Below are 12,197 nucleotides of genomic sequence, written 5' to 3' on the forward strand. Positions count from 1 at the left end.
AAACAATCTGCCTCTATGTATTGAATTTTAAATACCAGAAGGGAAATTAGTACAAAAATGAATTGTATATAGTTTTAGATGATTACTTTTGTTATTATACTCATTACGATCCCCAATTATTACTGACTTGCCTATAACAATGTTTAAAACGCTGCGATCTCGAACGTCAGTCGTTTCATCAACCACAACACACATTTTCTTCCCACTGATCTTGTTCAGTACGGCTTTAATGTGTGTGGTGCTCAAAGACGTGAGTGGGTTTGACAAAGGATGCTTTCATTTTGAGGCAACGGTCCTCCTTGCTTGCAGTACTTATGAGAAAACTTTTTTCAGCTTTTTGGAAGACTTCTCAGATGGTCTCTTCGACATGTTCGTCTCAACTTCCCAAATCCCATCTGTGCACCATCTGGCATGGGGAAGGTGGATGCAAAGATGACTTTCATAGTTGGATTGGTTTAATTATGCTGCTTCTTTGAATGAAGAAATGGAAGAGCTGTTTTGCTTGAATTGCTCTTTCTCATGCAAATTCAAGGCTGCTTATCTGTGGAATGATACTTTCAAGAATGATAGGTGAGAATTGAGCAGAATTTTGAGGCGGGCAGGCAAATGTAAATTATTGTAAGATGAGTGTAAGTATTTTGTAAAATAGCGATGTCATGAGAAACGGTTAAAGAGACACTATATAGGTTGTACAGATAGACCATAGTTGTTGGGGGATGGAGATTTAATGCTGTTAAAACAAGACCTGTCTTGTGATATTTATCTGACAATTGGAAACTGCTCATCTAACACTGTACGATTCACCTGAAATTATTTGAAGAACTACACCCATGTGATTTCAGTTTTGGAGTGTTTTGGATCAATCTTTTAACCTACAGTTACTCTTGACTATCATATAGCTGACAGATTTAGCATTGTGTTCAAGTTGTGTGCTTATGTTCTGTGCGTGTTCTCAAACCAGGAGATAAATTGTAAAATACTGTGATTGCACTTGCCAGTTGCACTTCACATCTCTCAATAAAGTCACGTTTGTGAACATTGTTGAGAACAAAACAAAAAAAGTCTCCCCACTTATTTGTAAAGTGAAGGGAACATGAGTAAAGATGATTGGCCTGTTGACAAGCCCCTGCTCTATAGGTTCTTGACCCCGCCCACTGTAAATGCACAATATGGAATATACCGCGAAAACTTCAAAAGGATAGGACTGCTGGTCTCGAGCATGACAATAAAATTGCCCTGTTAAAATATCTGTAGAATGTTATTTCACACGATATACTTTCCTACTCTCAGAAGGATGTTTGGAAGAACAGTTTTCATACTGTTTGTTTACAAGCATTCTTTCAAATATCTGTCTCTGTGTTCATCAGAACAATGAAAAATGTAGAGTTTTGGAGGGTTAGTAAATGATGACAGATTCTTTGGGTGAACTGTCTCTTTAACTATTTAGCAGAGCCTACCTGGATTAAACAAATACTGAACTGGTCTTTTTCTGTTAGGATTAGATGGCTACAATTAATATGTGCGCATACATCTTTCATACATTCATAGCAATATATAATATATTATTTATACATTAATAGTAATATATGTATGTATAGTAATATAACAGTTTAGAAACACTCACACACTACTATTGTTTTCACAAAACACACAATTCAATTAGTTTTTGAGTCTTGGACTTTATTGGTTTTGTTTATGATGTTAACATTTTTGGTTATTTCTTTACACCTTAAGTCCCAAAGAACAGGAAACTGTATACAAAAAAACTATAAGAAAAATTTATGAAAAAGTACAAATGGACTGTATAAAAGTACTGTTAACATTTAAAACCACAGATTAAGGTAAAATATCAAGTAAACTGACAACATATGTAAAATTGGAACATCTACTAAGTAACATATTAGGGCTATGATATTAAAATTGTAATCACACAACACTACAGTATAAAGAGAAAAGACAAGCTGTTCTTTGTGCTGTTTTTACATCTGCTTGTCAGACCAACACTTAAAAACTGTCCAAAAAAATTAAAATGACCAAATAACAAAGAACTTTAAGCAATATCCTAAGGTGTAAAGTTCTTGATTAATATGAAGTAATAATATTTCTTTAAACTTCAAGCTTTGTGTTTGGACAGTAGTTTTAAGCATATATATATATTTATATATATATATATATTTTTTAGTGGTTTTTAACAGTTTGGGCTACAGCATTAAGTCTATAAAACAAAAGGAAGACAATTTCTTCGCAACCTAAAACCCTGCAAGGTAGGCTGAACAGTTTCTCTTCAAAAGGCACCACACATCATTTTTTTAAGGCATTTGAGTTCAAGAATCAAGAGTGCTTGTTTTCTACAATCATAGAGTGAAACTGTTGTTTTAGAAAACTGTAGCAACTATAAAAAACAAGTAACAAGAAACATCATATAGAGCTAACGGTTTTCAATACAGTCCCTCATCAAAGGGGTCGATCTACAAAACGAAGTACAACTTAAGGAATATAAGAAAGCTTGAGAAATGTGTTAAAGTTTGTAAACAATAATTTCAAGGTTAAAGTACTTATCATCTCAAACAAGTCATGGAGAAGATTCTGTAATGTTTAGCGGAGGCTAATGCCCTGTAGTTCTGCTCACGGACACACCTTCTTGTTATATTATTATTGTGCAACAGAGGGTATGTCACCTGTATAAGCACTACACTGTCTCAGTGTCCAGTTGGGGAGTAAAACAATTCTGGCATGGTAAAATCATGCCTTGAGCATATATTCTGATAATGCATCCGTTTGAATGCATTGTTTTGTAAGGGCTCACAGCTTGGTGTTTCAAGTTTGCAATGATAAATTTCAAGTATTTTCTCATGCCATCAGTACAATTGAAATGTGTCACTTGCAAGCGTACATAATCTATAATGACGTTACGCTTGATAAGAATCGTTCCGTTTCTCCATTCTTTAGCCATAGCTACATTTTTGAAATAATGAAATATAATTATAAGGCATAGTGTAAACTCTTTCAAAACGATGCCATGATGATGACAATAAATGATAAAACCTAACTGAGAGCTTCCAATACTCAAGTTTACAAATGTCTAGTACAAAAGCTGACCGTGTGTCAACAGACGATGTTCTAAACATCACACCACAGTGTCTACTTACTACCGTTTTGTCTGACGGTCAGGAGTCCTCAACCCAACCTCTCAGCTCATCTAAAGATGAGATTGTAATTTAGGAGACAAGCGAGTCTCCAAGAGGTCTTTGTTGTTTTAATGAGAACGTTTGGTTTCGTACGTTGGCATTATGTTTGATGTATTTGCTGTATGATGCTACAGGTGCTATTCACACGCAAAGTAGTCCTTGAGTGGGGCAAACAGGTGTCGGATCACAGGTACGCTCCAAGACCGTCCCAGCAGCTTCTGTCTGGCCCCCCGACCCATGTTGGACACATCCGTGTAGTGGATAGGGAAGCCGAAAATCCTGTAATGAGAGAAGGAGAGAAATTTGCTAGGGATGTTGTTGACCGAATCAGTCAATGAAGTCTTTTGATGGTGTATGAACGCACCTCTCCAGCTCTGTGCACCAAAGGATGTCCTCTTTGCCGTTCATCATGACAGGGAAATGCTGATCTTTTCCTTGCTTAATGGAGTTGGACCGGGTTGTGATGGTGCGTACCTTTCCAAACTAGAGACACACGGCGTTGGATTTAACTTCCATATAATGTACTAATCAAATGTCATTTAGTATGTATGTGCTCAGCATGCATTAAAACATAATATTTACTTTTGGAGAGACAGTGAGAATATAAATACAAATATTAAAATATTAATTAGTTCTCGTCAGAATGTCTGACTAACATTTCTAAAGTTGAGCAGCAGGGGGTGTTATTGCGATTGGGCTGGCAAGTACCAAACATTTGGTGCATGAAAAAAACACCTATATGTGTGAAAAGTGACAAGATCACAAGCGGAACTTGTCACTCACTGTGTTAAAGGCCTTTAAAACAAGTCACAATATGTTACCTTGGCAACACGACCATGTTCCAAACAGTCCTGAAGCTCTAACTTATCCATCCCAGAGGCACACAGAGGTCTGAAAACAAAACACCTTAATTGTATCCATATCGCTACATAAATGGTCATATACACCTTATCTTTATTATGATCTTAAACCCACTTGAAGAATATAAAATAGTAAAAAGGCTACTATGAGATGTTCCATGATGAAGATGGTGTAAATACCTCTTCATTCCCGGTAGGTTTCCCCAGAAGTACCGAGCCCTGTGAGCAGCTGACACCTCGATAGCGTCAATCATCACAGGGTTACACTACAGAACAAAGAAAAGAGATTTATCAGTCCTCAAGTTTTTAAACAAACAGATGATCTAAAGCAAAACTAGATGAAAGCACAAACCTCCAGGAATCGTGAGATGTCTCTTTTATCGTTGACGCTCATGGCGACCACGTTCTCAAACATCCAGAAAAAAGGACGGTCTTCCCCTTCCTTTGGTTTCGCTTCACTCAAGAGGCGGTAAAACTCAAAAAACAGCCGCCCGGTCCCCTCTAAAGAAAGATGATATCATTTTATCGTCAAGTTGGTTGAAAGTTTTTTGCAAATAATAAACAATATTTCTGAATGGAACTTTTGGGGAGAAATTATAAACTTTTTAATTTAAGTATCAGGTACTTCTCTTAAATATACATCATCTTTCCCCAAGAAATTTTTTATCAAAAGAATAATTAAACAATCATATTAGTGTTGACAATGTCTTACCGTACAAACCTTTCCTGGCTGGGTTGACAATTGAAAGATCATTACAGGGACTTCCACCAATCACCAAGTCAAAGGGCCCCCACTCATCGATCTACACAACAGAAGAGCGCTATCTAGTGTTAGTGAAACTGCAAGACATGTCTGGAGCTCAACAATCCCTTCATCAGGCATTAAAAGCATTATTCCTGGTGTTCTCAAAATAAATCGGCTGCTTTCACTTGCTTTGACCATAAAAGAACATGTAGTGCAAGGTTCAAACTGATAAGGTGGATAAGGAACCTAACTCCAGAGATCAGTATCTACCCCATCAGTGTAATTACAGATCACTGAGCCATAGAGAACATAAACAGAGACATTTCAAACTAAAGGAACATCTGTGTGTGTGTCTGCAGCTGGCCTTCTCATTCTTTCAGTGTTTTAGTGATAACCCTATCAAGGGCCTTCGATATATCCTCCTCTCTTTTCTTCCACAACAACAGCCCTTTCATGCGGCCTTCTCTGCAATCCCACCCAACCCAGCCTCGGAAACAACAACGGATGGGTGAGCTAGCGAGTGATTGAGTGGGTCGGTGTGGTGGTGAATGAACTGAAGAGAGAGAGGATCTTCGAAGGGCAAACGAGCCTTTGTGTTCCGTCACTAAGGCTTAAGACAGCTCTCTCTGTCCTGTGTTTGTGCGTTTGAATGCGAGTAAAAGGGATAATGGAAGCCAAACAGACTTAAAGGTGTGACTACAAAGACGGGACTCAGGTGAGGCCATTACACTTCTCGAGCGCTGTTGGAACAAGCAACACGCTGCCAAACAAATAATCTCAGGCCAGGTGTGTGTGAGGTGACCGTGCCAATGGATATTAGTCTCTACGGAGTCATTTGTCAAAGCGGAACAATGGCAGTGCACTTACATTTTTTCTGGAAATGTTGCGAACGTCGTGCACATACTGTATTTTTCCTTCATGCCGGACGACACCCACTGAAATGGAGTCCTCGCATACTTCTGATGCAATGTACATGTCAACCTTAAAGCCCAGGTCTCGAAGCACCAAATAACCTACAAATAAACATACATATGACATTCATAGTAAGTGCCGTGTACAAGACAACAGACATATACACTACAAAATTTGAACAAAAGATTTGGATTTATTGAATATTTGTTTTGCTTTCATATCCCATCACTCACAACTTTCCTCTCCTTCTATTAACATATAAAAATATGGCACTGTTTGTCAAATAATAAAAAAATTCTTGGTTTTTAATGCTAGAAAGAGCTTCAAGTTTTTACTTTTGCGTTGTTACTGACCGGCAGCTGCATCACATCACCCTGTGTTTTGTTCTCCGCAGATTTACCAAGGCCGGACAAAAGAGGATACAGTACAGAGCAAGGAATTGTCACTTGCCTCACAGTTTCATCTGACAATGATTTAGAGAGTCATGATTACAGGCTAATGATTATCTTGTTCTCCAATTCTTTTAATATAAACACAAACACTCGAAATTCAATTTTTCTTTCTACTTCCGCTTTTTATGTACAAGCTGTTGACAACCAAACTAACATGTTAAGGTACATGGAAACCTTTTTTTCCAGGTTACTCAGCAGTGAAAGAGCAAAGATAGGTAGAAAGTTATGCAGAAAGATATGCATTTTTTTTATTTGAGCCTCAAAACTTAATGTTCCCAGATGTGGTGTTTTTAAGCCTAAATGATCAATCCCGTGATGACAGATCGAACAGGTATTACAGTGGTAGTGCAAGGGGATATTATCTAGTAGTATCGATTGAAGGTGGTGTCATCACGGACCAAAAGAAGTTAACAAATATACTTTTACAGCGTAAACATACCTGGGAGAGCCACCAAAGTAAAGTGTGTATGTGGCAAGCACCCCATACGTAGCAGTTTTTAAAGGAATTACAGAAAATATTAATATCCACAGGCATAACCAAGGAAACCAAAAAGCACATTGACCTGTGGCAATGCCATCAAACAGTGAAAGCACTCTGATTGGCCGTCTCTGCTCTGCTGGAACCGCAGGGTAAATCTTTGGACTTTCCTGGAAGAAAACACAGTGAATATGTAAACAGTGGCTCGCTTAAAGATTCCCAGCTTTAAAAACTGAGAAAGTCCCTCTATGCTGCAACCAGGTTCATATCAGACTTACAAACTCCTGTCCGTTGTCACTGACGAAGAACTCCTGCAGTTTAAAGCTCCAGTCGTGACGTTTCTTCAACACACCGTACTGCTGCAGGGGCTGACACATGTTACAGCGCCACGGGTCCAGATCACGGGCGCTGTTAGCTGCTCCCGCACCCACCAATATATCCAGACAATCCACGCAGAAACACCTGCAGGCAAAGACAGAGAAGACATTAAGATGATATGAATGACAGCAGGTCAGGGTGAAGAGTGATGAGATGCCGAGAGGTTATATTGGAATGCGAGATTTGAAAGAATGAGCGTGTGAGAAGCGTGAGACGATCTGTCTGGTTTGGTACCTGCAGCAGTTAGCGTTTCCACACAGCAACACCTCTCTACCCCCACAGCACACGGTGCAATACGACTGGTAGCCGTCATCATCGTACATGTAGGAGATCTCTAAATAAATATCCTGACACACACAAAAAACACTTTTAAGACATACATACATTTCTATTCAGAAACAAATGCTGTTTCTCAACTCGGGTGACCACTTTGGCTGTTTTATAATCAAAATTTGCATAAAATGTTGACAACGGTGTTTCTTTCGGTGAAAAAAGCCACATTTATTTACCCATTCTAAACCTGTAAGACTTTCTTTCTTCTGCAGAACATGAAGAATGTTGGTGATCAAACAACATTGGCCCCCATTGACTTCCATCGAATGGAAACAAAACCACTTAGACATTTCTCAAAATATCTTCTGCAGATAAAAGAGTAATTTACATGTTTTGAACCACATAAAAGTGAATAAATGATGTAATCTTTAGTTTTTGAACTGTCCCGGCATAGGGGGGTCTCCCTTCCCTCCCACCCTGGCCAAGCCGGTTTAGCCAGACCTGATAAAAAGTAAATTAGACCCTTTTTTAGCAGATTATACATGCATGTACACATTTTATGTGCACAATGTACACTTTTTAAGTAGACGGACAAACCCCTCTGTGAATAAGACGGGACGTCTTTCCCTTAAGCCGCTATATAAAGCATAACGCTTCCCCCATTCACTTCACGCTACAATCTAATTGTCAATCCAAATGCGACTCAAAGCTTGCTTAAACAAATGTATTATGTCACTTCAAATAAATTGCAACAGGATAACGGATAGGATAAGACAGCCTGGTGAAATCCACACGTATATTTGTCCTCCTATGTAACCAATAGATACAATAGCGGTGTCCAGGTGCTGGATCAAGTGCTGTTTTATGAGCAGTCGTGTCAGCGCGTGTTACAGCGCCGGATTCCCAGAATCTCAGGTTTTCTTGTCATGTGTGACATGAGAATGGGGCAGATAAGCAAGTGAACCTTGAGTTACCTTGCATGCTAGGCAAAGGCCTCCTTCAAACAGGGGATGGAAGGTTGCCACTCTTGTTTTTCCACAAGCAAGGCAAAACTCTGAAACAGACAACGAGAACAAATCAAGTAAACAAGACGCAATAACATTTGAGAAAGGCCTGTTGGGCAAACTTTACTTGTGTGCTTTATAGCAATTGAATGGAGGGAAGACATTTTTTTTTCATTTTATATTTAGATTTTATAGTTGCTTATTCTAAGTGTGAGCGGTAAAATGTGAATGGATTCATGTAATTTAAAACAAATCTTACCTTCTATACTTCTGTGGTTCTTCAAAACTTCATTGACCATTTGTTCTGAAATAAAGACGATACAGCAGTTACAAGCATCATATCGAGAATTCAAGAACACGGTTTTATTTTACAATCCCTTCGAAAATCGTCATTCCGGAAATTTGGTGTGAACAGGTGATTTTAGACCTCAATGAAGCCCATTTACACATCTTCCTTCACACGTGTATCGTTTAACACTACGGTAATCTGCTGTCACTCGCCAGCATGAATAATAACCCTTGTGTGAGTTCTGACCTCTGCTGTAGACGTCCTCAGTGCCAGATTTGGCCTTGCAGATGCTGAGTCGAGGTCTTTTGGCAGAGAGGGGGAATTCTGGAGGGCCGGAGTCCAGCTGTGGTAAGCTCTCTGAGGCCAGAGGAAAAACACAATACTCAGCTGAAAGAAACACAACACATTACTCACTACTGTACACATACACATGTACTATCAACAATGACACTATACATTAGCCGCATAAAGGGACAAATTAAAATTCTGTCACCCTGAAGTCAAACACGGATGACTTTCTTTCTTCTGCAGAAAACAGAAGTAGATATTTTAAAGAATGTAGGTAACCAAACAAGACCCCATTGACTTCCATTGTATGGACACAAAACCATTTCTCAAAATATCTTCTGTTGTGCTCCGCAGAAGAAATGAAGTCATAAAGGTTTAGAATATATTGTATATTTTACATGTATAACCCAGATATTACATTCTGAGATTCACACATAAACAATGAGAGAACTGCCTTTTTGTATAATATGCATATAATATTATAGTAATATATTATATATACTGTACAATATTATATTTGTAAAATATGATTCCTTTTAAATAGCACACGTTTTACTAGTATGTCACTAACACGTAAACAAACACAAAATAAATGGATGGATTGATATTAATCGTTCGCTCACAGCAACTCACTAAGAAGCAGATGACTACATGACTTGCATGACCCTGCATTAATATAGAAGAGTGAGAGTTTGGCATCAATTTCTAGTAGCTGCAGTTTAAAACAATGAAATGAACACCAATAACAGCCATAGCTACAGTAAGATCCTGTCCTGAGGAAAAGCACAGCTGAGGATTTGGACATATATGTAATCATGTCTATAATCAGAGATGTTAATAGCTGGATTTAGAGAAGAAGGCCGATAAGAGTGAGAGCAACGTATCAACAACTGACAGAGCTTTACTCTTGAGGGCTTGGCAGGGTTTTAATACATTTTCGAGGAATCAGAAAGGAACAGAATGCTCTTAAAGCGAGCATATCGATGGTTCATTCATTGCTTCATTAACATAGTGGATGCGGCAGGTGTTGTTTTAACATCACCTTCACATAAAAGGCGGCGGCTCATATGATTGTAGCCCCTCTTTACAGCCAATTTTGTGCAATTATGTTTGTTATAATGTTTCTTAAATACACCTGTTCTGTTTAAAATATACCCAAGTGTGTTTAAAGTTTAATATACAAGATGGGAATAATCGATAAGCTGCAATGTAACTGAAGTATAATGTGGGAAGACGAATTAATTCATGACATTTGGAGAAAAACATGAATAACAAGTCATATGACTTCCCCATTGCTAATATTTTCTATGACTTAATAAAATGACAATGTTTGAAATGCTGCCAGGTTCTGAAAAACCTTGGATTTCTGAGTTTATCCAGATCTGATGTTGGTTTATGTTACACCTTTATTTTGACGTCGTTTTGTGCCTTCTATTTTGAAATCTATTGAAAATTACAATTTATTTATAATTTTGAGGACAGGTTTAGGTTTGGGTTAGGTATAGGCGTTATCTAATGTAATTTATTGTAATTATATGGGAAGATTTTGCACCACTTCTGTCTGTAGCTGTATTCCTTCTAGCAACAACCGTCTCCTTGTCCTTACTTGAACTGTTTCCTCCCCGTGCCCTTCTGCTGTTTTTTTAGCTAAGGTTTTGCATTGTTATCATATAACAAATATCAAACCGAGTGCCAGCCGTGACCAATACTTTGCTATTCAGTTTTTTAACCATTTACATTTCTTTAAACTGTGCTTTTCAAGTTTGCTTTAGCTATCTTAAAAGTAAATGAAAGTCAGTTATATATTTTGTTATTTGATGCAATGGCATATGTTTTAAAGGAACAGGCATTATGGGTGGTCCTGCCATATGTTTAGCCCTTTTAAAGTGAGTCTTAAATGTCTACTCGGAGTTAAGTGAGGATTTATATGATTAACTTCACTTAATCTGGGGTCATTTAAAGACACAGTAATTGGGTCTGGAATGTGGCTGCTTTCAAGATAACGTGTTCTCACCCGTGTCTTCTCTTGGTTTCAGGCCCTCCCGACCCTTGGGCAGAAAGCCGCTGTGGGCCCAGTCCAGCATGGGCTTTATTTGTTCTTCAGTACTGTCTGACTCGCAGGGAGGAAATGTCTTCTCTGCACGTATACTGGCAACCTGAGGAGCAACGCAGATACAACAGAACAGTGTCACAATAATATAAATACATCGCAAATCCACAATACAAAAAAATTGTGATGTGTATTGTAGAACTATGATGGTATTTTATGATATGACGTCTGTTTAGTCCTTTTGGTTGTCAACATGTGACTTGCATCGTATCGTTGTTGACGGCAGAAACTTTATATCTCCATTTTAGGGATGCACGATACATTTTCGGCCATATCGGTATCGGTAAATACAATTTAGGATGATATTTTATAGAATTAAAAAGTACTTCCTCTGGTTAAACTTCTTCAGCTGCATGATGCTCACAGTTAAATCTTTCTGTCGTGATCATTCACCTACTGCTATAAGCTTTCTGTTTTGAGACCTGTTAGACATGTGACAATAAATATTTTTTCTATCATTGGTTTATTTATTAAATAAAAAGTATTCCAGAAATATTTAAAGGTTAAAGAATCGTTAATTAGTGTTAAAGTAGGTTTGGTACATGATTTTCAGGGAAAAAAGAAAACTAATGGTTACCTTGTTTTTCTGCAGTCAATGTTTTTAAATAAAAGCAGATGTCCACTTTTTGCCTTTTGTAGCAGTTTTAGGGTATTTTAAATTAATATTAAGATACTGTTTATCTGCAATATATAGATTATTGGCTTCCAATGTTAAATAATTATCGGTTATCGGCCAAAAATGTCGGTGCATCCCTACTCCATTTTACTCCATGGCTTTTATTTTATTTTGAGAAATCATTAATATTGGTCACCCTTTATATTTGTCTGTGGGTTTTGCGCAATAAAAAGTATAAAATATTGACAATGTTTAAGTATTCAAAAAATAACGTATTTCCATTTGCGTTTCGTTTTGGAGATATGAGGTTTCCACCTGACAGCAACAATATACAGTATAATGTTTTTGATAAATATATTTGATTTGTGCTTTCTCTGCTTTAAGTTCTTTCTTTGTATTTATCTTTCTCAACTACTTTCCTCATTTTTTTATTTATTTTTATGTTACAATTCTATTTTTCAGCAAGAGACCTATTGATTTGTTGTATTAATTTACATACAGAAGGCTTACTTAAACCTTGAATGTTGTCAACAAGTTGCATGTACAACAAAAATGTTATGTACAGAGGGAATTGGAATGGAATTTGTGGGAGAAAACTTGTTTT

The 12,197-nt window shown here is 37.6% G+C and overlaps 1 protein-coding gene across 2 annotated transcripts in view; it reads right to left on the bottom strand.

Moving 5' to 3' along the window:
• Positions 1 to 1,715: 1,715 nt before the first annotated feature.
• The window catches only part of LOC306906940 (DNA (cytosine-5)-methyltransferase 3B-like), a 33,827-nt gene continuing 23,345 nt past the window's right edge, over positions 1,716 to 12,197 (bottom strand). Inside the window, exons 9-22 of one of the 2 annotated variants that reach the window (XM_079478707.1) lie at positions 10,882 to 11,023; positions 8,826 to 8,966; positions 8,550 to 8,594; positions 8,261 to 8,340; positions 7,248 to 7,360; positions 6,914 to 7,097; positions 6,721 to 6,805; positions 5,661 to 5,806; positions 4,770 to 4,851; positions 4,401 to 4,549; positions 4,229 to 4,314; positions 4,010 to 4,079; positions 3,553 to 3,671; positions 1,716 to 3,467 (exon numbers count right to left, since the gene is read on the bottom strand). In XM_079478707.1, the coding sequence (XP_079334833.1) occupies positions 3,326 to 3,467; positions 3,553 to 3,671; positions 4,010 to 4,079; positions 4,229 to 4,314; positions 4,401 to 4,549; positions 4,770 to 4,851; positions 5,661 to 5,806; positions 6,721 to 6,805; positions 6,914 to 7,097; positions 7,248 to 7,360; positions 8,261 to 8,340; positions 8,550 to 8,594; positions 8,826 to 8,966; positions 10,882 to 11,023 (1,584 nt within the window). In that variant the 3' untranslated portion in view covers positions 1,716 to 3,325. Of the gene's footprint in view, positions 3,468 to 3,552; positions 3,672 to 4,009; positions 4,080 to 4,228; positions 4,315 to 4,400; positions 4,550 to 4,760; positions 4,852 to 5,660; positions 5,807 to 6,720; positions 6,806 to 6,913; positions 7,098 to 7,247; positions 7,361 to 8,260; positions 8,341 to 8,549; positions 8,595 to 8,825; positions 8,967 to 10,881; positions 11,024 to 12,197 lie in introns of both variants that reach the window. The other variant, XM_079478706.1, reaches the window with a different exon arrangement.

This window comes from Barbatula barbatula, assembly GCF_947034865.1.
Source record: "Barbatula barbatula genome assembly, chromosome: 17".
Lineage (NCBI taxonomy): Eukaryota > Metazoa > Chordata > Actinopteri > Cypriniformes > Nemacheilidae > Barbatula > Barbatula barbatula.